General features: G+C 39.0%; 2 protein-coding genes across 3 annotated transcripts in view; one reads left to right on the top strand and one right to left on the bottom strand.

Moving 5' to 3' along the window:
- Nucleotides 1-45: 45 nt before the first annotated feature.
- MFAP3 (microfibril associated protein 3) lies at nt 46-14,468 on the bottom strand. 2 transcript variants are annotated; one of them, XM_090288466.1, is made up of 4 exons: nt 14,433-14,468; nt 9,946-10,011; nt 4,312-4,769; nt 46-1,010 (listed from the first exon to the last, which is right to left on the bottom strand). In XM_090288466.1, the coding sequence occupies exons 3-4, from the start codon at nt 4,604-4,606 to the stop codon at nt 217-219; spliced, it is 1,089 nt and encodes a 362-aa protein (XP_090144592.1). In that variant the 5' UTR covers nt 4,607-4,769; nt 9,946-10,011; nt 14,433-14,468; the 3' UTR covers nt 46-216. The 2 variants fall into 2 exon arrangements, with proteins under 2 accessions (XP_090144592.1, XP_090144593.1); XM_090288467.1 differs by lacking the exon at nt 9,946-10,011.
- A 32-nt stretch (nt 14,469-14,500) lies between these two features.
- The window catches only part of FAM114A2 (family with sequence similarity 114 member A2), a 32,048-nt gene continuing 18,909 nt past the window's right edge, over nt 14,501-27,639 (top strand). The window contains 7 exon segments of the mRNA XM_090288465.1: nt 14,501-14,563; nt 18,210-18,454; nt 18,810-18,909; nt 19,293-19,385; nt 25,159-25,250; nt 26,407-26,541; nt 27,059-27,217. Of these exon segments, the coding sequence (XP_090144591.1) occupies nt 18,224-18,454; nt 18,810-18,909; nt 19,293-19,385; nt 25,159-25,250; nt 26,407-26,541; nt 27,059-27,217 (810 nt within the window). The 5' untranslated portion in view covers nt 14,501-14,563; nt 18,210-18,223.

Below are 27,639 nucleotides of genomic sequence, written 5' to 3'. Positions count from 1 at the left end.
CAATTTTCATATGTATCATCTACTCAAGCTTGAGGAAAATGAGAAATATCAGACAGGAAAATGCTGCATTTTTATGAAGATTTTGGCAATAATGCACATTCTGGTGTGCTTAATTGGAATGAGGGAAAAACTCTAGTCATCTTTTGGTAAAAATGTTATTTCCTGCTTGACACAGGTTCCTATTCTGAAAGCAGTTTTTGCAGTTACTAGGAGAGCTCAAAGCTGGCAGTTTTCATATGCCCCATCTTTGTAGTTGGGGTTCAGCTCGGCAGACCCCATATCGTCAGGCGGGCTGAAATGACTGCTGTCTTGAGAATCTGTCCCAATACTTTTGGTCTCTGACTGAAGGTGAACAGAAACCTGAACTGCTATCTCCTGGCCTTGTTCATTCAGAGAACCGTCATCCGAATCTCCTCCTGGTGAGTTACTCCGCCCCATCTCTGGGTTAATGACATAGATGCCACCTTGAGCGTTCAAAGCAGGTCTCTCTTTAATTCTTTCTCCCATGTCATCAGGATCATCCATTCGCACAGCCTCAAACATCTCCTCAACAAAGGCTCTGCAGTTGAGAATAAGTGGTGGAAGAGGGACACTTCGTGCCAGTTCCTCTATGTAACGAGCGAACTCCATGGTCTTAAATTGTGTGACTTTGGCGAGCTCCAGAGTCTTGGCTGAGGTGATGATGGGGATGCGTTTTGCAATCTCAAAGGCCTTCTGAAGTTTCTCGGCCCCTTCGGTTCTAAAGAATTCATTGATAGCCTTTTCGGTCTTACGAAGATGGCTGCTCATCATGCAGAGCCGTGTGACATTCAAGATGAGCGTGATTGTGAAGGCAATCAGGCAAACAATCATGTAGTAGACACTCATGTCTCCCGAGGTGAAGATAACACGCAGGGTGACAGAGTAGGAGGCACGAATTGGAGAGGTGACGAAACACGTATAGAGCCCACGGTCATCAAAGGCTACGTTCGTGATATTCAGGAAGTTATCAGAAACCAACCATTTTCCACCTGATAACCCAACAGAAATAAAAAAGATTATAGCATAAAGAATATGACCACTAAATATGCCAGCTGGCTTCTCAATATTCCTTTTCTTCATTAGAGTACTTTAACTCATCTATTAGGTTCTGCTATTTGTTCAAATCATTTAACAATGTCCAGGATCAGAACTTAAATAGCTTAAAACTTAAGGAAATCAAGATCTTCCTTCATGACAGTAATGATTATTATGGCTACCTTTTCACTGCTAAACATAATAAGCCTTTTAGGGAGACAGGTACGTGTATATAATACTAAAGGACTAATCTTAAAAAAATGTTTATATGTATATAGGCATACCTCAGAGATAGTGTGGTTCAGTTCCAGACCACCTCAATAAAGAAAGTATCATAACAAAGCAAGTCCTAATCATTTTGTTGGTGGAGGTCATGCCTTTAATTTGTAAAAAAAAAAAAAAAAAAAAAAAAAAAAAAAAAAAAAATGCAACCTATGTGAAGCCCAATAAAGCAAAGTGCAATAAAACGAGGTGTGCTGTATGTGTGTCTACATCAGTTTCTACCTACGCATTTCATACACTAGAAGAATATGCTTCACAAATAGAAAACAATGGTCATTTCTGGATGACAGGTTATGAGTAATTTTTATTCTTCTTTTTATTTAACTGTGCTTATTTTCCATAATGAACTTATATAACAATAGACAAAATCGTTGTTAAAAAAAACCCTACCAATTTAATGAATTTATTCAGTTACTAATTGGCTGATGTGGCATGCCTTGCACATGTAAACTTGTTTTGTTGGAAAAGGTTTGTTGATGATACCACCTTGGTTTTCTGGCAAGAGTAAGGGATGCATATGCCAAAAGGTACGTCTCACAAGTCAGGGTAAATGAGCAGCTTGGTAAGAGAATAAAGTTGCCTTTAAGATGCCTGGGCTTCTGCTTTTAACCTAAAACATGCCACTTCTCTGCCACATACGAAGGTACCTTCATTTAGGAAACACGTGCATAAAACTATAAAAGGGTATGAAAAATGAAGCATACTAACTTTGACTCAATATCCTTTAATAACTTGGTTCTGCTTGCACATTTCTTATGTTCATGTTTGCAGTGAATTCTCAGCATACCCTGTGCTTTAACTATGACAGGCAGTAAAGATGGGAACAATGGCCTAATCTGGGGTGTAGGTGTGACTACAGATGGTGTCCCAGAGGCAGTCAGGCTACTGCTTCTTAAGCACCACCTGAATCCTAATCTTCAAGACCTTTTTAATCCCCAAGGTTCTATAGTTCTAGATTATTTTAGTGGCACCTCTTAGTAAGCACTTTGGATTGCGCTTATGTTTTTCATTATCAAAATTTATATAAATCCTATAGTTATATTTGAGAGCCATCACTTCACCAATATAAAAGGAGGAGGAAAATATGTAGCTATAAATAAAGCAATTATTCCTCAAACTTCTATCCTTTGAACTTGGAGCTATGAAAAGGATACCCCAGGAATCCAAGATATGATGAACTACATAGACTCCATTCATCAGTTACTGTGCTATGACCACAATGTAAGCTCTCTAGCTCACCTGCTGATAACAGCTCGAGATTTATGAACCTCATCCTAGACTGGTATGCTCTTTAAACTCCTCTCACTTGAGATTCATAAAACTTAATACAATTTTCTAGAGCTGTTGTTGGAAGCATCAATGATAAATGTTAGTCTAGTGGTTTTCAAAGTAAAGGCAAAATAGGAAAATAAAACTGCCATTCCAATTGGCTGGTCTCAACCTAACCTAAGCTTTGTTTATGCAGACAGTCTGTAATAATCACATTAATTGAATAATTCAAATCTCAGATGTGTTTGGTCACAGCCCAAAGGAGGTAAGAGTCTAGTTCAGTGAGCCCAAATGTAGAACACCAAGCCATGTTCAAAACACACATTCTGGAAACCGCTCTAGACATTCTGATTTAATAGGTCTATAGTCTTAAGAAGCTAGTTAAACATACATTGCTTTTTCTAACAATTCAAACACTTCAAATCCCCTGGTGACCAGTTACTCAAGTTTGTTGACAGTTAAAATGTTTAATAATATACTTTAGAAGGAAACACCATCTGTCCCCTCTTCTGTTTTTTACTCTAATGTAAATAACCAAATATCCTTCACATTCCAAGAGATTAGACTATCTTTCTAGCAAGAAAGATAAAGCGCCTTTTCCAAAAGTGAACCTTGTAAGAATCCCAGATTTAATCTTTATCCTAAGATTTTTCATAGTGATTTCTTTTTGCCATGGTTTAACATAAGTACTATTTTTTTAAAAATCTTAACAGAAAACTAGTTGAGGAAACAGTATTCTGATTAAGATGTGTTCACAGGGTCACAAAGTCAAAAACCGGTCAAAAGTAAACCTTGGCACATTATTATGATGTTTGTGTGATTTTAAAGATGGAGATAAAAAAATACAAGAGAAATGCTCCTGTTTCCAAGTAAATTAAGTGCATAGAATAGGAGGGGGAAAAATGAGCCAGAAGGGCTTAAAGAGCTCCTCCTTAGTGGCCTTCTAATTCTCAGAGGGACTTCAAGTTTTTGCATAGATCTATAATCATAAACAAACAAACAAAACAACAACAAACAATCCTAAAACCCTGGATTTCCTCTAACATTTTTAGTAACTGATTTCTGAGCAAATTTTTTTTTTAATAAATTTACTTGAGTCCAGCCAAAACCCTTCCTGCTGTATTCACACAGGGCCACCATACTGTACCGTCCACATCACAGCCTCGGTGAATGGCCCCCCGGCGCGGTGCACTGCACAGCCTGCACAGCTGGATGCAGCGCCCTCATGGAGTCCACCTTCAACCAAAAAGGAAACCGACTCACCAAGAGGAGAGAAAATGGCTCGCTGTCGTCATATGAACACCTGTTAATGGTATAACTATTCTTTATATTGTTTTCTTCTTCTGGTTAAGTAATTATAATTAATTTGCTTTTTCTGAGAAGTGTAATACTCCAGGCCTTTCAAAAGTTTTAACCCTTTGAGTGCCAATGTCATGGTGAGCGACACTGACAAATTTTCCCAAAAGCGCCAGTTCGCTCCCAGAGACTCTTTTTTCAATGGCTATAAATGTAAATAACAATGTTCTCTTTTTTTGTACCTCAGTTTACATATTGATCCAAATTTTGAGTTATGCATGGCACTCAAAGGGTTAAATATTCACTCTGGTACCTCACCTTTGAGATTTCTTGTTGAATATGCCATAAAACCAAGAAGAAGGAACAGGAAATGAGTAACCTTGATTAATTACACGTTGGCATAGTTACCTCTGTCTCTGTCATCCAGCTGCTGTCCTTTTGAATTGTACCAGTGGACATCTTCATAGTGGTCGACTGTGAGAAGACACCTGATTGAAACACTAGCTCCCTCTTTGGCTATGATGACATCATCACCTGAGTGGGGGCCTGCTGAGAGTTCAAAGCCTGGGGGAAATGATACATTGAAAGAACTACGATTTGCTCCCAGTGAGTCCATTTGGTTGAAGCCTACATCTTCCAAAACGAGAGCAGCTGGCACAGTAACACTCACCACTAAAGTGAATAAACAACAATGTGGCTTCATGGGAAAATGGGAGACAAGTCTGTTTAGATTTGGTGAAAGTTTCTATACTGTAACAAGAGTACAATGGGTAACTTATTGCTTGGTGTTGGGGTTTTCCAAAAAAGTGGTAGATCCAAATGGATTTTGAAATCTTCAAGATTAAAACTTGTGAGTGAAGACCAACCTAAAAGAAAGCCAAATATAAAGTTTAATCAACAAAAACTCATATTGGGGTAAAGCTTTATGTTCTACAGATGAATAGATGTAAAATTGATTAGAATAATCAGTGCCAACACCAGGGAGTAAGGAAATAGAGAGAACACCACCTAAAAATCTCAGAGACAGTAGAAAGCACTGAATTGGGAAATGGCAGACCTAGATTCTGGTCCTCCAAACTGGCTGTACGACCTTGGCAAGTAGCTGGGCTTGTTTTCTCATCAGTCAAATAAGGAACTGGATAAAGACAATTTTTAAGATTCTTCTCGTTCTGAAAACCTATGATTTTATTTCACTCCGACAAATTCTATGCAACATGGAGCCAATGAAGGCTAAAATATTTAGCTAATGATCTTTTATTTCAACCTGCACCATCTGTTGTTTTGTTATATCAATAATGTAAATCAACTGGTATATCATAATCATAACCATGGAGCTCACAATTTGAGTAGTTCAGGTACATAGATATATTAGCTATAAATAATACAGAGACAGTTGAGGTGTTCTTTTGTTTAATATTAGAAAGAAAATTGCACCACTCTCTCTATATAAATATACATATACAGACTTCTGAGGCTATAACACTCTTGGGCAAAAATGTTAAGACAAAATAATGTTCCCTTAATCATTTCTTCAATATCAAGACACAAATTATAGTACACTTAAGAATTTGTAAGAACACCAAATTTCTAGCTCAAAGTGTGAAATTAGCTAAGGGAGGCATTGACAACCTAAATAACTAGTTGGTAGAAATGCAAATAAATGTAAAAGAAGAGTAAAGTAGCATGAATAAAAAGCAAAATGACATCCCAGTCTAAGAGTTTAAGTGATTATGATCATTGTCCTGGTAATCTGACTCCTTTTTTAAATTAGTCTCTTGAAGAAAAATTTCAACTCATTTCTGTAAAATATGGGATGAAACACCTAGCTTTATTCTTACAAAGGTCCAAAATAATTAGTTTTGGAAATAACATTTACTCCCCTTTATACTTTCATGAAGGCTTTTTATTAATGTAACATAAAAAGCAATGGATCATTGTATTTTGCCATTAAACTCCTCCAAGTCTGAATTACAATAAGCTGTAAATGTCATTTGATTTTCATCAGACCTTGAAAGGATGGTTGAATGATGAAAATAATTTTCTGAATCCTTCTATGTATTTCAAATTTAAGGACAGACTATTTAGAGGAAAACAAAACAAAACAAAAAAACTGCACACTTTGTTATACATAATAGATTGAACACATGTGCTTATTTTCATTTCCTCCCAAGACCTCACTAAATTGACACAATAGGAAACAAAGCACTTGGGCCCAGGTGCCCCCCAGGACTTTAATGAGGTGATCCTGTGGCTTCTTCCAAGTCAGCATTTCCCAAATTTCATGCACTTTTTGCTACATCCATGTACCAAGTTATTATTTATGCTTTTTCTTTAAATCAACTCATTTTTTCACTTTCATACATTTATTTTAGAAGGAAAGTCTGTATCACATCTGTGCATAACAGCAAGTGTACACAGAAACACAATAACAAAGCAGTATCATTAACTTTCAAAGATACTGCCATGTGCTGAAGGCTCTGAACAAGAGGCCAGGGCTCTCTCGTGAAAAGAAACACAAAAAGAAACAAAACAAGTAAACCCCCAGAATTCTACTGTATCTAATACCACATCTCATATCCTGCCATTTCCTTCCCCTACACCTCTGCCCACCACTGAGTTTAGAACCACTATTTTAGATTTAGAGATATAAACTTTCCATCTACTCAATAGTATTTATTGAGCACCTACTATGTACAACCTACTGTACTATAGACACTGTCTCTGCCTTAATGGCGCTCAAGCTGCTAGAGGACACAGGCACTAACTACCCACATACAAAATATTCTAAATGCTACCCAAGGGAAAGTAGAGGATGCTACAGGAGCACCCGACATGGGAAACGGGAAACCAACCGCACTGCATAAAGCCTCCCTGAGAAAGTGAGATGTGCAACAGGACCTGAGGCATAAACAAAATTTGAGAACGGAGAAGTGTTCTAGGTAAAGGGACAGGGGACAGTGAAAAGGCAGACAGGTTACTGGTTAGGAGGTGCTCAGGAAGAAGAGCTACAAGTTGTGGCAAGGAGAGGTGGTGCCCAGAGAGTGCTGGGTCGGATTCTTGATTCTGGAGGGGAGCAGTCTGGGTCAACAGCAAAACTGGAGGTGGACTTTGGGAATCGGAGTGGCCGGCTGAAGTGAGTGAGGAAGACAACTTGTCCAAGAGGAAGAGGCGAAGAACTGAGAGGGTCAAGAGTGGAGTCAATGCAGGGATGGTGCTATCCCCCCGGATCAAGGCAGCAAGGGGAAATGGAAGAAATGGACTCTGCTCTGAGACGCAGGAGCTTCAGGGGAATGAACAGTCTCCACCTGAGAGGGCTTCCTGGGTGTGTTACTGCTGTGCGTCATCCCTTCCTCGGCAGCCTCCCTGACCCTCCTCTCAAGGCCTGGCTCTTCCTCCCACATGGAGCCAGCACATAGCCGGACACATGACAGCTCTTCCCCGACCCCTGCAGCCCTCACTACACTACACATCTGGCTCTAGCATACGCCGCTCTGTACTGCTAGGCAGCATACCCCATCTCACCTGTGAGCCCCATAAGCACAGGGACTGTATTTTTATTGCTATCCTGCATAACCAGCACAGGCTCAATAAATATTCACTGATGGAGATTAGTTTAAACTTGATAAAGTATGTGATGAATCTTTGTAAATCAAAGAATGTTATGCAACAGGGATCATAATTATTCAAACCAACATGCATTTACTAGCCCTTATGTTCTCTGACACTAAAAGAGACAATGCTAATAATCTTGAAAGAACTTAAAGGCATGATGGCTAAAGAAATTCCTTGAAGCAGCCCCCAAAGTCTTCATTTATTTACCATCTTGTTCTACAAGACGATGGTGGGAATAAAAGATTACCAAGTATAGTGTTTCCAAACCAGGTTGAATATCACAATCATCTACAGAGTAAGAACCCCTGGGTTCAAGGTTTTTAATTAGCTTCCTGAGAGATTCTGAGGCAGAGGGTCCATGGCTGCCACCTAGAAACCACTAATACACTTGCTTATTTTCTCTACAACAGCTCTGTCTAATGGTGCTGCAGACTGTGTGAACACCTCCGATACGACAGAACTATCACTCACATTCCCATTTGGATTAAGATGACTCTGGGACATCATAATTGCAGGCCTCTGATAAAGGCAGGGTAGCAGAGAAATTCAAAGTACAGACTCTGGAGCAGATATTCTGGGTTCCAACCTTGGCTCTAATTTTAACAGCCATGTAACTTTTGTTAATGACAATAATCTCTCTGTGCTTCACTCCCTGCATCTTTAAAATAGGGGAAATAATAATAATATGTATTCTCACAGGACTATTGTGAGGTCTGAATGAGATAGTATATATAAAACAGAGCCTGGCAATAGTAATCACTGAATAAACTCGTTATTATTGTTGATGGTCCTTTCAGATATTGTGCTAAATTCTACACCTTATAGCAAAATCCATTATTTCAGTTAGACATAACACTTACTCCGACTATCACCCACCACTTAAAAATTTTGGGGGGTGGGGTGGGTGGTAAGAAGTCCAGAATTCATCACTATGTAATTTCTGATCTTTTATATTAAATTTCATATTTTTCTTTTTCTCACTGCAGATAAATACTTTGCAAAAACATGGATCAAACAGGCATTGTAAACTGCGCTTGGACTCCAACCACGTAATAGGCTACCATTGTTTTTTTATGTCCTGAGTCTGTGGTGGGAAAGCCTAGCCCATGTTTCCCTTTTTTGAACCCTGCCTTCTCAGGCCCAGGGGGAAGCCAACCCTGGCTGGCTAAACTCACGAGAATCTTTGTTCCTGGAATTGGGAATTGAGACACCGCGGGTTAGGGCTATTTGAGGAAGAGAAGGAGTATAGGGGGCTGAGGCGGTCAGGTTTGGGCCACATACAAAGAGGTGCGGAGAGAAAGGACAACAGGGATGGAGAAGGGGAGAGGGTGGAAGAGAGAAGGGGGGGGGGGAAGAGAATGAGACTCACACATGCTGTTCTGGCTCCTGACAGAATTCTACTTCCTGGTTTCAAGAACTGTTCTTTCCCCACCGCTAAAGAAACAAGCATCTGTATTCAACTTTATTCAAAATTTAAACCACAAAAGTAAAGACTGAATGTGCAAACAAGAAAGGAAATGGAGAGATGGCTAGCAAGGAGAAAAGAGACTGAGTTCAGCGAAAAGGGCTGTGCTGTGGCTACCAGGCAGGCAGTCCTCACTATGGGTCCCTACCTCCCCCTCCTTACACGTGGGGTGGCACACACACTGCTCGGGCAGTCAAGGTTTGAGGTTCCTGTTCTGTAACAGACATAGCTGTATGCCTCTACTAGAAATCAGAGAAACCTGTAAGACAGGGCCTAGGAAAAAAATACTATGAACACCCTTAAACTGCTCTTAGGTCAAAGGTGGCAGAAGCAACTCGGTACACTAATTTATGCGAGCAGAACAACAGGTTGCATAATATCCTTATACGTCCAGCCAGTAAAGACAGGCTCAGTCCGGGTACTTTGTAATCATATCTGGGCATCCTGAACACAAAGGGCTTCTGGTCTGAGCTACTAAGAGACACAACCCATTTGGAGATAAGAGGCTATTTAGCAGTTGGGAGAGAGAAGACTGGCAAAGATATGTGTCTGTTAAAAGTGACAGAAGCAGACAAGAGAGTAAGGGAACAAATCACGCTTGGGATCAGGACACCCTTGACCTATCTCCTCATACTAGATTTCCTTTTACTTAAGTCAGTGTGAATTGGTTTCTGCTACTTGCAACAAAAACTACATTCACCAAAACCATCCTACTCACTTTGGAGTAATGATTTTAAAACAGCTTAGCAACGCCAGGGGCTCATCATGCTCAAGATGAAGTCCTGGGTGCTGCAAGGCAAGTTCAGGTGAACTAGCATACTGTCCCAGGCCCTCAGGAATCTACAAGCTAGCCTGGAGCCAGAACAGCTGACTCTGTATGGGACAGTGTGAGATGTACTGCGAGAAGTATCATTGTGCTGTGTACGCAAGAGAAAGAACTTCACGAATTATGGAATACAACTCACTTGTAAGTTTGGGACTTCCCATGTATCGTGCCTCCAATTCTCAAAGCAGCAGCTGACATTTGGAGGCTAAGAAGAAAGAGTTCAAAAAGGAAAATCAAAGTGCCATCTTCCGGTAAACAGTTAAAAAGAAATATGCTATGTTTATGGATGAAGTTACTTGGTAGAATTTTTACTACCTTGTTTCAGCATGAATAACAGAAATGTGTAATAATCAAATTTATTCCAATGCCTTTTTCATCTTTTAAGTGTAGTAAATGTAAGCTTTTCTAAGTTCATGAATAATCAGAAATGTAGATTTTACCCTACAAAACCATTCTGAATATTGGTTATATCATTAAAAAAAAGAAAAGAAAGAGAAGTGCCTAAACTGTCATCCCTAACAGATTGCCTTGCTGCTGTTCCTGCCAATTTCTATGAAATATTTGCATCCTGTTCCAATTCTCAACAGCAGTAAATAAGGAAGTAATGTGGCTGATTTCCGTTTTTGTGGCTCAAGATTAAGTTGGCTGAGGAAACTGCTGTTTGCAGAAGTAGTTCTGGGATAACACAAAGGGAGGAAAACACTGATGCCCAGATGGTATTGGCTCTCGCTCCAAGTGTACTGGGATACTAATGTTTTATCCTCCATAATGAAATGTGTTCTAGGCTATATTTACAGCTCATCCAGTCTTCTCTGCCTGCATTGTTACACTTGAAAAATGGAGAAGTTCCCCTACCCCTGGCACACAAATGGTCAAAGTGGCCTCCTGAATTGGCCAAGGGGAGAAGTAGCAAATCGAGATCCAATTTTGTTAGCAGATTGTTAGCTCCTCTATCCTTTGCAAAGAACATAAAGCTGTTCTGCTTATAGTGAAGCATTATTATAAGGATCTGTAACACAAAAGGGTTAGTAAGATTTAAAAAGAAAGCCCCATTTTGAGGGCCATTTTCTAAAAAGTTTCTTATTAAAATAGCCCCTGGGCTCCCAATAGTATCTTGGAACCATCATACTGCCTAGCTGGCATTTTGGCACTCGGCTCGAACTTCAGCATATTTTCTGGCACACTGAGAAACACCTTCTGTGTTTACTGGAGCTTTGTTTTAAACCCAGGAGTATTTGTTATACTTAGGACTTTTATCCTTTTTGCCACAAGCTGCAGCTACTGGATGCAAATGACAAAAACACTGATATAACAGGTTTGATTTATGATCTCCTTAACCATTTTTTCCTCTATACTTTGAAAAATACCCCAGTATCTAAAATTCAGTACAGTATAACTAAAACAGAACTCCTCACCCTCATCCTCAGACCTACTTGTCCAGCATATATATAGCTTGAATGGTAGCTACACAATACAATTCTTCCAGTTTTGCAAGATCAAAGTTATAGGATCATTATGGCTTGGAGGTTAGGAACACTGAGTTCAGAGTGCCTGATCCTATCATGGGGTGAAGCAGTGGGTTTGAGAGGCTTTAGTTTTCACATCTATTGAATCACATTATCAATAGTAAGCACCTCATAGGGTAATTGTGAGCTGCCCTATGAGGTGAACTAATGTGGGTACATTACAAATACACGCTATTGTTATTATCAGTCCACCTCCTTGGTGTTTTCCAATTAAGTCCTATGTCCCTAACCTAAGTCATAGAAATATTACCCTACCTGGATATCACACTATCCTTTTAATTTCTAAATGGGACTCCTTAACCTAATTATACACCTTTGACGTCCCAAACACTGCTCTCTCAGAACTGGTCCTAAATACAAGTCCAAGAAAGTCAAAGCAATTAAAAAATCTATTGGCGATTTTCCATTGCCCATGAGATAAGTTTGAAATTCTAGTCTAGCATCCATAATTCTCCAGGCGTAGATTCAGATGGCAGAACATGAGTTGCTAGACAGAGCCCAGTCGTGCCTGCATGTACAACAATTGCTTGCTAAAGGAGTAAATGGATTTAGAAATCTGGTCTTCAGTTATACTTGTAACTAATTAGCTATGATCTCTAGTGGTCTTAGTTTCCTTATCTAGGGGCTGATTATCATTTCCATTCTTTTCTTTGCTTAAATCCTGCAATCTTCCCAGCTTCCCTGTCATGGCTTAGCCTTAACTACACTTGTTTTACTCCTTATTCTCTCCAAATAACTTTTCACCTGAAGTTCCGGTTCCGGTTGTTCCTTTTGCTTGAAACTTCCTACCCCTCCAGACCAGTGTCCGTGGAAATGTGACCCTCTCTACAACAGCCAACTAAAACTTTAACTTCTTCAAAAAGCCCTTTCACTTCAATGTTCACCTCTACCCTCTTAATTCTGGATGGATTTCTTTTGGTGTCAGTCCTCTAGCTTACTGAGAGTATTTCATTCTAAGACTTAACACTTTCCTTCTTCTATCAATTACCTGTCCAAAAAAACTGTAAGCTTACAGATGACACAGTTAAAAAACTCAGTCCTTGGCAAAGGATTGGATTCAACATTTTGAATTTAGACACTCATCAACTTGGTAGTCAGAAGGGTACTTGCTATAAACTTCTCATTGACTTTCCAGAGTTTCAGGCTCTGGAAGCTGTTAATGGAGAGATCTGAAGATATGAAAACACAGTTATTGTTTTCAAAAAAATTTTAGTGGGCAGACAACTGTAGAGTAAATTTGAGCTATAATTTGTTTTCTCAAACTGCAATTCTTGGACCATTTACATCAAATTAATCTATGGTGCTTGTTAAAGATGCAGATTTTTTAGGCTCACTCAGACTTACTGATGAGGCAACTGTAAGTGGGAGGCCTAAACATCAGCATTTTAAATGTGCATATAGTTTTAATGACTTTCAAGTCAAGTTCATATTTCTTTTGATTGTCATAACAATATTGTAATTTGCTGATTTCAAAGTGTGGCATAGGGACTTCTGGGCGGGGGGTGTCCCTGAGACTACTTATTTTAAAAAGATTTTATTTACTTTTAGAGAGAGGGGAAAGGAGGGAAAAAGAGAGGGAGAGAAACATCAATGTGAGAAACACAGTTGCCTCTTGACTGGGGACCAAACCCACAACTCAGGCATGTGCCCTGACTGGGAATCAAACCGGCGACCTTTTGTTTTGCAGGATGATGCCCAATCAACTAAGCCACACTGGTCAGTGTTCCCTGAGACTTCTTAAATATGATTTTCAAAACAATTTTCCTAATAATACTAGGACATTATTTGCCTTTTTCACTTTCTTTCTCACACAATATGGTGCAATTTTCCAGAGGATACATAATGGGTGATAATCATAAGAGAATGAACGCAGGAGATGTGAGAATCTAGCTGTCTTCTATTAAGCCAGATATTAGAGTCTTATAAAAATGTGAAACAATGTGATTCTTTTAGGAAGTGACAATTACATATAAGGACATTAAAATCATGATTCTTAAGGCATTAAATGTAGTGGAAAGCCTTGGGTTCTAAAAAGGCCAAGTCCCTCACCCAGATGGGACAGTTTTTCGGGACTGTACAATGAGGGTGTCTCTAATGCCTTTCTTCCTGGCTGTCAGTCTGAGTTTCACGCATTCACACCGCTGGGAGGTGATTCTTTCCGAGGAGGGGTCAGTCATAAACTCAGTGGTAAATCAGAGCACCTCATTTCTCTGCATAGAAACCTTCAATTGTTTTCCATTGCTTTCCAAATAAAATCAAAATCCTTGTCCTTCCTCATAGACCCTACAGGATTTGGCCTGTTTAAGTCTCCCGCTGCATCTCCCTCTTTTTGCTTTAGTCACAGTGGCTTTTTTCCTTTTTCCTGACCTTGCTAAATTTATTCCCACCAGAAGGCCTTTGCATTTGCTATTTCTTCTGCCTCTAATGCTCTTCTCCAGACATTCATAAGGCTTATTTCCTCACTTCGTTCCATTAATCAGCTTAATTTTCTTTAAAGTATTGACTACCGTGTTATAATTATAATTTTTATTTTTATTAAAATTTTTTTCAATTACAGTTTACATTCAATATTATTTTATATTAGCTTAAGGTGTACAGCATAATGGTTAGACAATCATACACTTTACAAAGTGTTCCCCTCCAATATTTCCAGTACCCGCTTGGCCCTGTACACAGTTATTCCAATAGCATTGACTATATATTCTCTATGCTGTACTTTACATCCCCATGACTATTTTGTAACTACCAATTGGTACTTCTTAATCCCTTCACCTTTTTCACGCAGCCCCGCAACTGCCCTCCCCTGGTTTCTGTTTCACGGTTGGCCTCTACACGAGAACGTCAACTACGTGAGGGCAGAGCCACAGTCGGCTCTAAACCAACGTGTCTGTCCCAAGCGCCCAGGGTAGTGCTTGGCAGGTAGTGGTCGCTCAGTAACTGCAGGATGGCTGGACTCCTTCCAGCAGCTCAGGCCACGCTTCCGGAAAAATACCCGCGGATACCCTAACTCCCTTCACGTCGTACCTTAACCCACCCTTCGAACCCAAGCCTTGGAAACCCAGCAACTCCCCCGCACCGTCCCCCGCCGAGTCTCACTCACCAGTACGACGCCAGGCCTTTTCCGGCAGGAGCGGCTTGACCCGGAAATGCTCCCGGAGAGGCGCGGCCTTCTCCGCGCTGAAAGAATACTTCCGGGGTAATAGGAGCAGTTCGTCGGCGTCTTCGGCGGCGGTGAGGGTGGCCGCCGGCTGGGTGCGGGGATTCCTGGGAGGCTGCAGGTCGCGTGCGGGGTCCCGGAGCAGCATCCTTGCTGCCCGGTTCGCTGGGGAGGGAGATGAAACGGTCTGGGGCTGGGCGGCGGACACCTCGCCCCGCGGAGGCTGTGGAAGCGCTTTGGGTATTCTAGCGCTACGTCTGTTTGAGACAGACTCATCCTGGGCGGGACGTTGTCAGCTTAGGGCTCGTTAACTCTATACTTGTTCTTGTGTGTGGGAGGACAGGAGAGTTCCTGTTGTCCCTCTACAGACAGCTTGTTAATAATGATAGTCACGATGTAAACAACCACCACAAGGACTAAGAGCAGCTGCTACCCGGTCTCTGTTCCCGGCTCTGCACATACCTCGTGCCATTTAATCTTTATTAGGCGCCCCGGGATTCGTAGCCGCGCGTTACAGGCGGGGAAACGGAGACGCAGATGGGCGAGGTAGCTTCCGCCCAATCACTGCAGTACAGAGTTGGAAGAAAGTCACTAACTCCGGGGCCCGTGCTCTCGGCTACTAAGCTAAACCTCTCCATTTTGGTAGCTGTGTGGCTGGAAGTTCTCCAAGAAAATGGGGGGTGGAGGGTGGAATGGGCATATGTTTGTTAAGTGTATACATTTTTCCTTAAAAAAAACTCTTCAACCATTTAGTTTTGCTTGTAATGTCCCAGTTCTTGGAGTCTTTATCCTCCAATTATGAAACTTAACACTACAGAACACTTGGGACACTTAACAGCATTAAATAGTGCCAATCCATGTACTTGGTATTTAGTCCTCTCCCCCACCTTTCCTGGTATATTATGAATCCATTGAGAATAGGGGTGGTGCAGCCATCTAATAAGGCAGGTGATGATACTAAACAGCCAGCATCACAAAGACTTCTCCCACCTCACTTAAATGTCTAGCACGTTCTAGATAATTAAATCTGTGTTACCCAAATGAAAATCACGATCACCACTGTTTAGTATTTTAGAGTGTGTCCTTCCAGTCTTTTATTTATAAAATTACATGAATTACTTATGTAGTATGTATACTATATATATTATGTGTAGTATGCTATATTTAAAATATATATTGGTATTACTGTGTGTTCTAATTTGGAGAGAGCATAAGGAGAGTAACAAGATAGTTAAAAAAGTACATATTCAAGTACATAAAACATTAATTAAACTTTATGCAGGAACTGTGTAGTCTTTCCTTTTAGGCCCTTGGAGTAAGGGGAACAAAAATTGTAGCTTTATTTTTCAACCTTCAGAGCTTGGTACCTAGTAGGTACTCACCAAATGTTTGTAAGTGAATGAATGAATGAATGAGTATTCCATTCCACACCTGGTTGGTATGTCTATGGGTAGTTGTATCTAGATTATTTTTTTTCTTTGTGTTTTGAGAATATATCTTGCATGTATATCATATAACCACATGACCTAGGATCCATGGCGTTTTATAAAAATATACCTTTCTTGCCTGTGCTTTCCCACTGTTCTCCCTGCCATATTTACTACCACTGGTATCTGTCCATATTCCATGCTGTTATACCTCAGGCCTTTGAGCTTTCTCATGGGTTGTTTCCACACCCTTGAATTCTCTCATTGGTATCTTCCTCTGTCAAAGTTAAGTGCTATTTAAAGCAGGTGTTGCAAGCTCAGATGCATATAGAGGCTAATCAGGTAACATCAACAGTCAGCTGATTTGGGTGGAAATTTGGGAGAGCTAGAGAGTACTACCCTAACATATCTCAGCAACTATTTGGCATGAGCTAGTTTTTACTAGGTTGAAGGTGGGCCCAGTGATGTGAGATCTTTCAATTTTACAAGTGAAGTTAGAAATCTCTATTTGTAAAATAAAGTTTGAGTTTTAAATGTTAGCAATTAATATTTAAAAAAATGTTTAAAAACTGTGCAGGCCAAATAAAACTATCTGCATTTGGCATTCAAAATTGTAGTTTGTGGCCAGTATTCTATGTTTATTCCAGTTACGTTATTCATCAGTAATATTCCCTGTTTCTAGCAGACTTCTTTCTCTGTATTCTTTTAGCATTTTGTGTATACTTCAATTATAGTGCTCCTTCCAAGCTGCCTTAATTGTTCATATGCCTTTTTTTTCTAGTACATTAGAAACATTCTTATAGCATGGATTGGATCTAATTCTGCACTTAGAATCTGTGCTTATACATACCTGAGGTCTCATGTTGTATGTGTGTGTGCATGTATGTATGAGATGCATTTATTTCTGCCTTGGTGATATTTGGTTATACTGCAAACCAGCATCTACTCTTTGTAAAAACACCAATAGTATCTTGGCTTTAATTACCAAAGAGCTATACTTCTGGAAGGAATGGAATTGGTTAACATTGCTATTCAATAGCTGGTCTGATGTAAATCATATCTGATGGAATGATTAATGACTAATACCATTTTTAAAAATGTCAGTCAGTATAAAAGGAAAAATTGATAAATTGGACCTCATTGAAATTAAAACGTTTTGCTTTGTGAAAGACCCATTAAAGAGGATGAAAAGATAAGCTACAAACTGGGGTGAAGTATTTGCAAACCACATATCTGACAAAAGACTTGAATCCAGAATATAAAAGGAGCTCTCAAAACTCAACAGTAAAAGATAAAATCCAATTAGAAAATGAACAAAAGATACAAATAGGTATTTCACTGAAGAGTATATACAAATGGCAAATGAGCACATGAAAAGATTTTCAGTACCCTTAGGCACTAGGGAAATGCAGCTTAAAACCACAGTGAGATATTACTTATCAGAATGGCTCAAATGAAAAAATACCGCCAAAGCTGGTAGAGAACTTGGTCACTCATACATTACTGGTGGGAATGCTATTTTGGAAAGAGTATGACAATTTCTTATAAAATTAAGTAAGTACCAGTGATTGTACTCTTGGTCATTTATTCCAGAGAAATGAAAGCTTATGTTTTCATAAAAATGTGTACATCACTGTTCATAGCTGTTTTATTTGTAATAGCCCCAAACTGGAAACAGCTGTGATATTCTTCAACGGTTAAATAATGAAACAAACCGAGATACAGGTATACCAAGGAATATTACTCCGCAGTAAAAAGGAGAAGCCGTTGATACAACAACTTCAATGAGTCTTAAGGGTCTTAGGCTAAGTGGAAAAAAATTGATCTTAAAAGATTACACACTCAGTGATTGCATTTATGTAACATCTTGAAATGACAAAATTATAGAGATGAACAGCTTAGTGGTTGCCATAAGATAGGAGAATGGGATGTGGCTAAAAAAGAATAACCCAAGGGATCCTTGTGATTGAACGTTTCTGTATCCTGACTGGTGATGGTCACAGAAATCTATATGTGATAAATTTTCATATAACTAATTACACATGCACTAAATGAACTGTTGAAATCTGAGTAAGATTGGTCAGTTGTTGCTATCAATATCCTGGTTGTGATATTATACTCTAATTATACAAATTGTTACCATTGGGGGAAACTGAGTGAAGAGTATATCAGATTCCTTTGTATTATATCTTAAACCTGCATGTGAGTCTGTGATAACCTCAAAAGGTTTAAAAAACAATTTAAACAAAAAACCCTGTATAATTAATTTTTTCTTGGGCTCTTATTTTACCAGGTGATGATCTAATCATGTCAGATAAAGATGATATTGAGACTCCAGTGATAACTGAAGGAAACCCCATCACTGAAGATGGGAACGCCGAGCCAGCCAAGAATTCTGAGTCTGTTGACCAAAATATCAAGCCAGAGAGCAAATCAGAGCCTGTAGTTTCTACTAGGAAAAGACCAGAGTCCAAACCTTCTAGTGGCCTTGAAACTTCGGAAGTTCTTCCTGTTCAAGCACCACAGGCTGCAGACAAAGTAGAGTACTTATTAAAAATTGAGATTAAGAAATGTTAGGGTTAAAAATAATTTGGAATCAATATCAATTTAGGATTGTACCTATTTCTTTCCTTTTGTAACCATAAAACATAATATTCTTAGTTTTATAAATGAGTAGTTGTCTTTGCTGTGTGATGCCTACACGCAGGTTACATTTATCTGTCAGTCAAACAATGCATTTCTTTAGCGAAATAATATATATTTGTTTGCCCATACGTTTGGCTAGTAATTATGATAGATGCCTTGTCTATACACTCTTATTTTCCTCTAATTTTTTTTTTTTTTTTTTAAATTTCCCTTTGCCTTTTGTTTTTCTGGCTACTGGGAAAAATAGGAGACTGTTTCCAACGATGTACCTCAGACTGGATGGGGCTATTGGGGCAACTGGGGCAAGTCCTTACTTTCCTCAGCCTCAGCTACAGTAGCCACAGTAGGTAAGGTCATCAGTTACTTCATTAATTTTTATGTGTATTTTGCTATAGATCTGTGTTAAAGGTGATTTTGTTCATTTTTATGTTTACCTAATAGTTTGAGGACACATTAGTAATGATTATTACAGCCACTAGAGTTTGCAGATTTCCTCCTTAGAAGGTCAATGTTTAGGACTTGTTAATATAAAACTGTTCTTTAGTAATAATGAATTATTTTTTTTCTTATGGTAAGGATACATTCCCAAAGATTGTGTAAGATCGAAACAGCATGTCCTGTGGCTGTAATGAAATTAAAAATCTATGGGTTTGATTTTTGGTTTGCTCAGTTTTGGTGACTAATACCAAGTAGTATTTAAATGTAAAGATGTTATCATTTTTCTTGTTAGGACAAGGTATTTCAACTGTCATTGAGAAGGCAGAGATTTCCCTTGGAATCCCTAGTCCCAGTGAAATTTCAAGTGAGATCCAAGGTGCAACAGGTCAGTATACAGAAACACAAAGATCTAGAATTATGTATCAAAATGAAATGGTTGAGCTCCTTTTTTTTTTGTAGAAAATTATTGAGTGTCTGACATTCAGGGCATGATGGGACTGGTGAGAAAGGGAAATTGGAATCTTTGGCTGATAGAAGTCTGTGTCGTTTCACCACTCACGTGTCTCTTCACTACCCATCAGAGACTATTTGGTATCAGTTATTTCCACTTTTAAATTCCCAGGAGAAAGAATTATATCAGCCTAAACTTGGGTCACATGTCCTTGGGTCAACTATGGCTGGAAGACAAGATTACATGATATAACATGACTGTAAAGGACTACATGAATGAGTTTGCAACACTGTTCTTAGTGACTTCTGCATCACACTACTTTGGCTGCAAATAGCAATATGTGACCAAAAGTCAGTTTACTTTTCTCACAGGAACTTGAGAAGTAGGGTATTCCAGAGTTAGTGACTCATTGATGTCAGGGTTCTGCATTGACCTCTCTGCAATTTTCTTTGTCTCTTTATGGTTACCAGGTAATCCTGCAGCTCCAGGTGTCGTGTTCTAGTACAGCTGCTCAAAGTCAGGACTAAGTGGATGGGAAGTGTCATTTTTCCTTCCTTTAAAGGGAGGAAGAGTTTTCCCAGCAGCCCTCAGCATATTTCTCAGATTTTATTGGCTAGAACAGGATCTCATGTTCTCACTGTAGCAATAAGAGATGCTGGGAGAATTTTGGTCATTATAATGAATCTCCAAATCAGGAGGTGGGCTTAACTGGCTAGGAAAAAGTGATTAGAAATGGCTTTGAATAGATAATAGGTCTTCCATAAGACCTAACAAATGTCTGCCACACAAGCCATGTTTTAAGAAGGGCATTGAAAAATTGGAGTGAAAAACCAATAAACAAAAAACGAGTGAATCCTGAAAAGAGTGAGCTAGGTAGGTAAAACTGATGTTTTAAAAGAGAAAGTTGAAGGCATAATGGATACTGAATCTGGAAATGCGGGTAAGGGAGATTGGGAGAACAGGTGGGTTTTTTTCATGTGTCTGAAGACTACTATGGAGAAGAGGTTTTTTGTGGCTCATGAAGAGAGAACTATTATTACTACTGGAAGTTACATGTAGTTAGATTTTAGTTTAATAAGGAGTTTTAAAGAGTTAGGAGTTTATAAAGAGAACTAAAGTTCCCGAGGAGGGGGGTTAATTCCTCTGCTAAGGATGTTGTGGCTGGGAGGTCTCTTTTCGGATCTTGGAGGTAAGCAAAAGGCCACCAGTGGAAATCATTCTATCCTCTTTTAGGGATGGGGTGTTTGATCCAAAGACTATGTGAATATACTTGATGATCATAGGAAAGACCAGTAATCAAGGAAATAAGAAATAAATGGTGTGACTCAGAATTCAGACTATTGCTGAGTTTACCCTTCAAGTGTCCCATCTTTGTTCTTTTGTGCTTTTGAACCCCACAGTCCTTTGCCATTTGTAAAACTGGGGAACTATACCAAGTGAATACATTAGTGGGTTGAGGAATAAAGCCTGTTTTATGCTTGTATTTGCATCAAATGCTCATTTTCCTTCCTAGTGTAATTAAACATTGTCTCTGGCATCAGACATCACAACTGTTGTAGGAAGATTATTTTTCTGAACTCAATTCAGCCTATTAATTCATTCAACAAAAATTTATTGCGTCTACTTGTGTGAGGCACTATTTTAAGTGCTGGGGAGATACCAGTGAACAAACCAAATAAGGTCTATACTTCAGTGGTAAAATGAAATAGGGGGAAAAAAAGGTAAAGGGAATAAAGGGAAGAGTGCCTGTCAGGGGAGAAGCACAGTGTTTGATGTTGCAAGAACTTGGAAATGAGTTAGACATAGTGCCTGCCCTCTATTTTGGATCTAATGGATGAACCCATCGTTGAAAGAACTAACCAGAGCACGGATCAGGTGAAGCCAAATGTGGTTGAGGCTCAAGCAAAGGAGCTGGAACTTTGAGCAATTAACTTACGTTTTCATGAAGGAAAATATTTGAGTTGGATCTTGAGAACGGGTGTGGTTTTGACAGATGGAGAAGCTGTGGTGCAGGGATTTCGAGGTTAAAGGAAACAGTATGTATAAAATATAAAAAAGTGAGGGGGCATGTGGGTATTTGGGGAAGAGAGAAACCTAGGATTTGTATAGGGATGGAGGGAGAGACAAGCTTGAAAGTGGGTTACATGTCATAGAGATTCTTGTTTATCAAAGAAAAAAAAAACACTTAAAAAAATGAAAATAATAATGTGTTTTAAAGAAAAACTTAGTTAAAAAAAAAAGAGACCAAGAGAGGGAGAAAGTTAAAAGCAAGTAAGTGAAAAAATCGAATTACATCCAGAAATAACATTTTGTGTATATCTTTCCAAAATGTTTTGTGAATGTGAATATGCACATTTAGAAAACTGTAATCGTACTGACTTTTAAAAAAGACCCACCTTTTAAAAAACCCATTACATTCTGTGTCAGTAATATGCCTACATCATCGTTTTTAATAGTGCGGGGAATTCCATTTATGTACGTATATTTTAAATATATAATTAATCACATTTTTAAAGCATTATGAACCGTGTTACAATTAATATTCTTACGCCTATGTTTTTTTGCAATTAGTTTTTAATAGAAAATTCTAAACCTGGAACTGCTGAGTTACAGGGTACTCACAGATAAAATTTAGATAACAGTTTGCCAGATTACTGTCTAAATAACATTCTTTGAAGAGAAAAAAAAGGAAACTTTTTTCTCATTTATACTCCATAGATGTTTAAAAATGTGGAGGAAAGTCTTTTATATTTATCCACATAATTACCATTTCTGATCGCCCTGGCTGGTTTAGCTCAGTGGATTGAGCGTCGGCCTGCGAGCTAAGTGTCGCTGGTTCGATCTTCCAGTCAGGGCACATCAGAGAAGGAAAACTCTGACTCCAAAAAACCTCCGCTGCCTTGCGGCATACCTCTTCAGGGGAAAGGCTAAGGGAGTAAACCCCGACAGAAAATCCGGAGCCGGAGTCCCTAAGGCGGTTTGACGTTGTAGTCAACACCGGCAACTCCTGCGGCGCACCTGAACCCAAGCTGTATCGACTCCGTCTTTCCCTTGGACCCTTCAGCTGCGAAGAGAGGGGGGGTCTGCTGCATGGGCAACAGCAGACCCTCCATATTACCCTGCCCAGGCTCTGTAGCTTCAGCGTCATCGCAAGATGTCGATTCAACACGGGAGGAGACAGATACCATGTCACTCCCGAGTCGGACTGCACAGCCATTCTCAGCGGTGCAGATAGACTCTGAAGAAGCTACACCATCGTCTCTTGAGACGGACGGCTGCCGACGACGACGACCATTTCTGATGCTCACCATTCTTTTGTGTATATTAAAGATTTCAGCTGGTATAATTTTTCTTTAGCTTTAAGAATTTCCTTTATATATCTTGTCAGTGTAGGTTTGCTGACAATGAGTTTTCTCACATTTTGTTTGAAAACTTTTTCTTATCAGATATTTATTTATCTATTTATTTATTTATAGAGAGAGGGGAAGGGAGGGAGAAAGAGAGGAAAAGAAATATCGATGTGAGAGAGAGACATTTATCGGTTGCCTCTCGCGTGCCCCCCGACAGGGGATCATAATCCAGGCATGTGTCTCCTGACCAGGGATCAAACTGGCGATCTGCTTTGCTGGATGATGCCCAACCAACTGAGCCACACTGGTCAGGGTTGTTTGAAAATGTCTTTATTTCCATTTTTAGAGGATATTTTGTTGGCTATAGAATTCCAGGATGACAGTTTTCTCCCCCTTTTATCACTTTAAAAGTGGCATCCAACTGTGCTCTGGCTTACATTCTTTCTGCTGGGAACTGGCTGCTTTTACAGTTTCTATTTATCACTGCTCTTCATCAACTTTGATTAGGATGTATTTTTCTTTGTGTTTATTCTGCTGTAGATTCATCAGACCAAATGGATTTATGAGATTTAATCGGATTTGGAGATGTTTGGCCATTGTCTCTTACTACAATTTTTCTGTCCCCAGCTTTTCCCCCTAGTGTTCTAGTCACGCATTTCTTAGCCGGTGACTGTCCTCCCACAATCACTGAGGTGTGATTCATTATTTAAGCCTTTTTTCTCTGTGCTTCAGTGTTGATAGTTTTTATTGTTATGTCTTCAAGTTCACTGGTATTTTCTTCTGCTGTGTCTATTGCTGTAAAGTCCGTTCAATGGCTTTTTAATTTCAGATACTTTTCAACTGTAGAAATCCTATTTGTTTCTTTTTTATATCTTCCACTTCTCACTTCCTTATATACATATTTTAGTGTCCTTGTCTGCTAATTTTAACATCTGTTATTTTTTTATCAATTTAAAAAAATTTGATGACCTAGACTGTGTTTTTTCTTATACATGTATACATATGATAAAGTTTATAAATTAGGCACAGCTTATCTCTGTTATTTGAGTTTTCCTTTTGACTGTTTAATTGAATGTTGGACATTACATATGTTATGTTGTTGAGTAGATTTTGTTGTCTTTTAAAGGGTATGAGTTTTGTCTGGCAGGCAGTTAAGATATTTGTAGCTTAGACTGCTCCTTTTAAGGCTTGTTTTTAAGCTTCTTTGGGGTGAGTCTGAAGCAGCCATTACTCTTAAATGCTGGTTTAGCCTTAATCCTAAAGCCTCTGACCTGTCTGAAGTCTCTGCCTAATTCCAAGGTGTTTAATTAGGCCTTTCTAGTTAAGCGCTGATTGGTCAGAAGTCACATGTTGCATAGCCTAGCATGAGCTATGGGTATGGTTTAGTTTATAGCTCCATGGTAGTTTTTTTGCCCAGTATCGTGGAGTCTCCCAGTGCGTGAATATCTTAGTATTTAGCCAAAGACTCAAAGAACACTCCTGTGTAGATTCCTGAAACTGCTTACTTCTCCAGTATAGCAAATTCCAGGTGCTTCAGCCATCCTAGGATAAAATTTAAAATAGACTCGATTTTAAAAAGCCAGGTTTATTGAGCTATAATTTATAGACAATAAAGTTGACTCTTTTTGAGCATGTAGTTTTACATGTTTTGACAAACTTGTAGTTCTGTTTACACTGTATAGTCACTGTCCATTGTGATTATACAGGTAGAGAATATTTTCTATATATAGTAGTCCCTCTCTATATCGCGGTTCACTTATTGCAGCCTCACTGTATCGCGGGATTTTTAAAAATATTATATTTATTTATTGCGGATTTTTCGCTATATTGCAGGATTTTACGGTACTGTACAGTAAATACTAAAATAAATGTAAGCTTCCTAATTCATGGATTTTCACCTATCATGGGGGGGTGGGGGGTTGTCTAGAATGTAATACCCGCGATAAGTAAGGAATCACTGTATAGGCAATCAAGATACAAGAATATTTTCATTATCCCCCAAAATCCCCTCATATATCCACCTACTCTTAGGTCTTGACAGTCAAACTGATCTCTTACTGACTCTGTAGTTTACTTTGTCCAGAAGATCATGTAAATAGAATCGCACAGTATAAGCCTGTTACTATATCAGTAGTTTATTCACAAACTGGATTTTATTTCTGAAATGAGGTGAAAGTGAAAAAAAGCTATTTTACCATTTATTTTAGAACAGGAAAATAGTTAAGTAAAACAAAAAGGGCTAATACCTTGTGTTTGGGAAGTAGGGTCTAATTTTTTAAAAGTTCACATAGGTGCTAACAAAGCAAAACTATTTATGGACCATCTCTTCATGTTTACACATCTCCTCCCTCCTGTAGGGGAGACAAATGCCAAAGAGAATGGAAATTCCTCCCCAGTGATTGGACCGTTTGGTGTATTCTCGACCATCTCTACTGCTGTTCACAGCACAGTGAGTATAAAGTTCAAGGTGTCCTTCTCCCTTCCATGATTACACCTGGCTTTTGTCTCTCCCTCTTCCTTGAAAAGCCGTGGGGACTAATTACTCTATGGCATTCCAGATCACTGAAGATCAGTTACTTTGATCTTAGGGATAGAGTGAGAGCGACTTGAAAAATTTCTTGAAAGGAGGGAGCAGGAGGTGAAATGTAACAGAGAGGCAGTGTACATGATATTTTATGGACTAGGAGTTTGGTGGCCATAGGAAACTGCTTTCCAAAAATATTTTCCTCATAATTGCATCTTTTAGGCAAGGAGAAATATATTTATGATAGATACTTGTAAAACTATCTGTGATTAGAAACATTTTTAAAGGGTAATGTAGGAAGCTGAGTATCTTTTCTCGATGAGGATAGATAGCTAGTACTTTTAAACTTTAACTTTTTATTGACGTATAACACATACGTGTTTCACTTCAGAAAAGTGAAGTCCTAAGTGTTCAGTTTGAGTTTTCACAACGTGAACACATCCAGACTAAGAAACAACATGACAGTACATCAGATGTCCCCCCTGTGCTGTCTCCCCGTCATCTGTGCTTCCCGCACTTGCCTCTCAAGATAACTAGTCCTGACTTCTACCATCCTAGATTAGTGTTGCCTGCTTTTAAACTTTATATAAATGGAATCCTACAAAATGTACTCTGTTGTGTCTGGCTTTCTGAACTCAACATTATGTTTGTATGACTTACCATGGTGAAGTCTGTGTGGTGTATCTGTTTTCTTTGCTGTGTTCCATTCACTATGTGATATTTATTCATTCCACAGATGGTGAGTATTGGGGTAATCTCTAGTTTGTAGCTTTTACAGAAAGGCTGCTGTGAGCATTCTTATATGTCTTTTGATGAACCTCTGTACGAATGTCTGCTGAGTATGTAACCATGTGTGGACTTGCTGGGTCACAGGATATTCCTAGGCTCAGCTGTTGTAGGTGAGGACAGTTTTCCAAAGAGGTTATACCCATTTATATTCTCACGGGCAGTGTATGGTTGTTTCAGTTGCTTTAATTCTTGCTTGTACTTGGTATTGTAAGCCATTATTTTATACAGTCGAAACATCCAGGTGTCTCTTTTCAATATTATTGTAATGAGGTTGCATGTGTTTCCTTCCTAGGGAAAGACCTTTATCAGTGGGGGTTTGGATGCCTTAGAATTCATTGGGAAAAAGACGATGGATGTAATAGCAGAAGGGGATCCTGGATTTAAAAGAACCAAGGGTCTGATGAACCGGAATTCTACTCTGTCTCAGGTACTGCCTTTACCTGTTTGCTTCCTGTTTCTGTTTTGATCTGTATTTTTGCCTGTTGTAACTTGGGATGTTGTTAGCATTCACTTTTGAAGAGTTAAATAATTTTTTAATTAAGGTGTTTTTGGGGAGGGGGTGTGGAGAGGAGAGGAGGGAGAGCTCTAAAGCTTAGAAAACTCCCCAGTTCTTTTTTCCCTCCTCTTTCCTTCCTGCAGAAGCCTCCTTTCAGTGCAGTGTAAGATGCCAAACCCTTTCAGAGTTGTTTATTGGATTAATATTTAAACAACTTTTAGAGAAATGGCTGGTTCCTTGGGTGTTATTTACCCAGTCTGGAATCAAATTATGTGTGATCATGTTTTCCCTGTAGCTCCTGAGCCTATCAGATCTGAATCACCGTGTCAAGAATTACAGGGTAGTGCTCTATACTGTTACCCATCTCAGCTTTCTTCCCTCCACTCTCAAAACTCACCCTTGAGCTCTCATTACTTGCTTCAGAGTAATGCCTCTGTCTCCTTTTCAGGTTTTACGAGAGGCGAAGGAGAAAGAAGAGCACCGCACTGCCAATGAGGTTACTATGGAAACGGACAAGAAAACTCATTATGGGCTACTCTTTGATGAATTTCAAGGCATTTCACATCTAGAAGCTCTGGAGATGCTTTCCCGAGAAAGTGAAGTAAAGGTAATTCTAAACCAAAAATTTCAACTGAAATAGCCTTCAGAAGTTTCTTTTTGTACAGCTAGAAAATGAAATTTCAGATGGAGCCTTGAGACTGAGAATACCATGCTAAAAGAAATTAAAAACTAATGTTTGAACTAATTGTGAGAAACAGAATGAGTCAACTATTATTTCTCTAAATTTAAACAAAAAAATGGAAATTAACAAAGAAGTCTTAATAGCACAATTGTATTTTTTTCTTTACCTTGGTCCGTTTTTTAATTTCTTTGGCTTGAGCTACCAATTTAGATCCAGTTAACTCTTAACTTTTAATTAATTCAAGACTATTTTACCCCACCCCCCAATTTCTAAGCCATTGCTAAGCACTAACAATTTGCAGACATTTCTGTTTTATATTATTTTTGGAAGTACAAATTTTACCTTTC

The sequence above is a fragment of the Furipterus horrens genome, unplaced genomic scaffold (assembly GCF_987537825.1).
Source record: "Furipterus horrens unplaced genomic scaffold, mFurHor1.1.pri manual_scaffold_10, whole genome shotgun sequence".
In the NCBI taxonomy this organism is placed as follows: Eukaryota; Metazoa; Chordata; class Mammalia; order Chiroptera; family Furipteridae; genus Furipterus; species Furipterus horrens.
The sequence above is the reverse complement of the archived record's forward strand: the minus strand, read 5'-3'. Positions and strand labels throughout refer to the sequence as shown.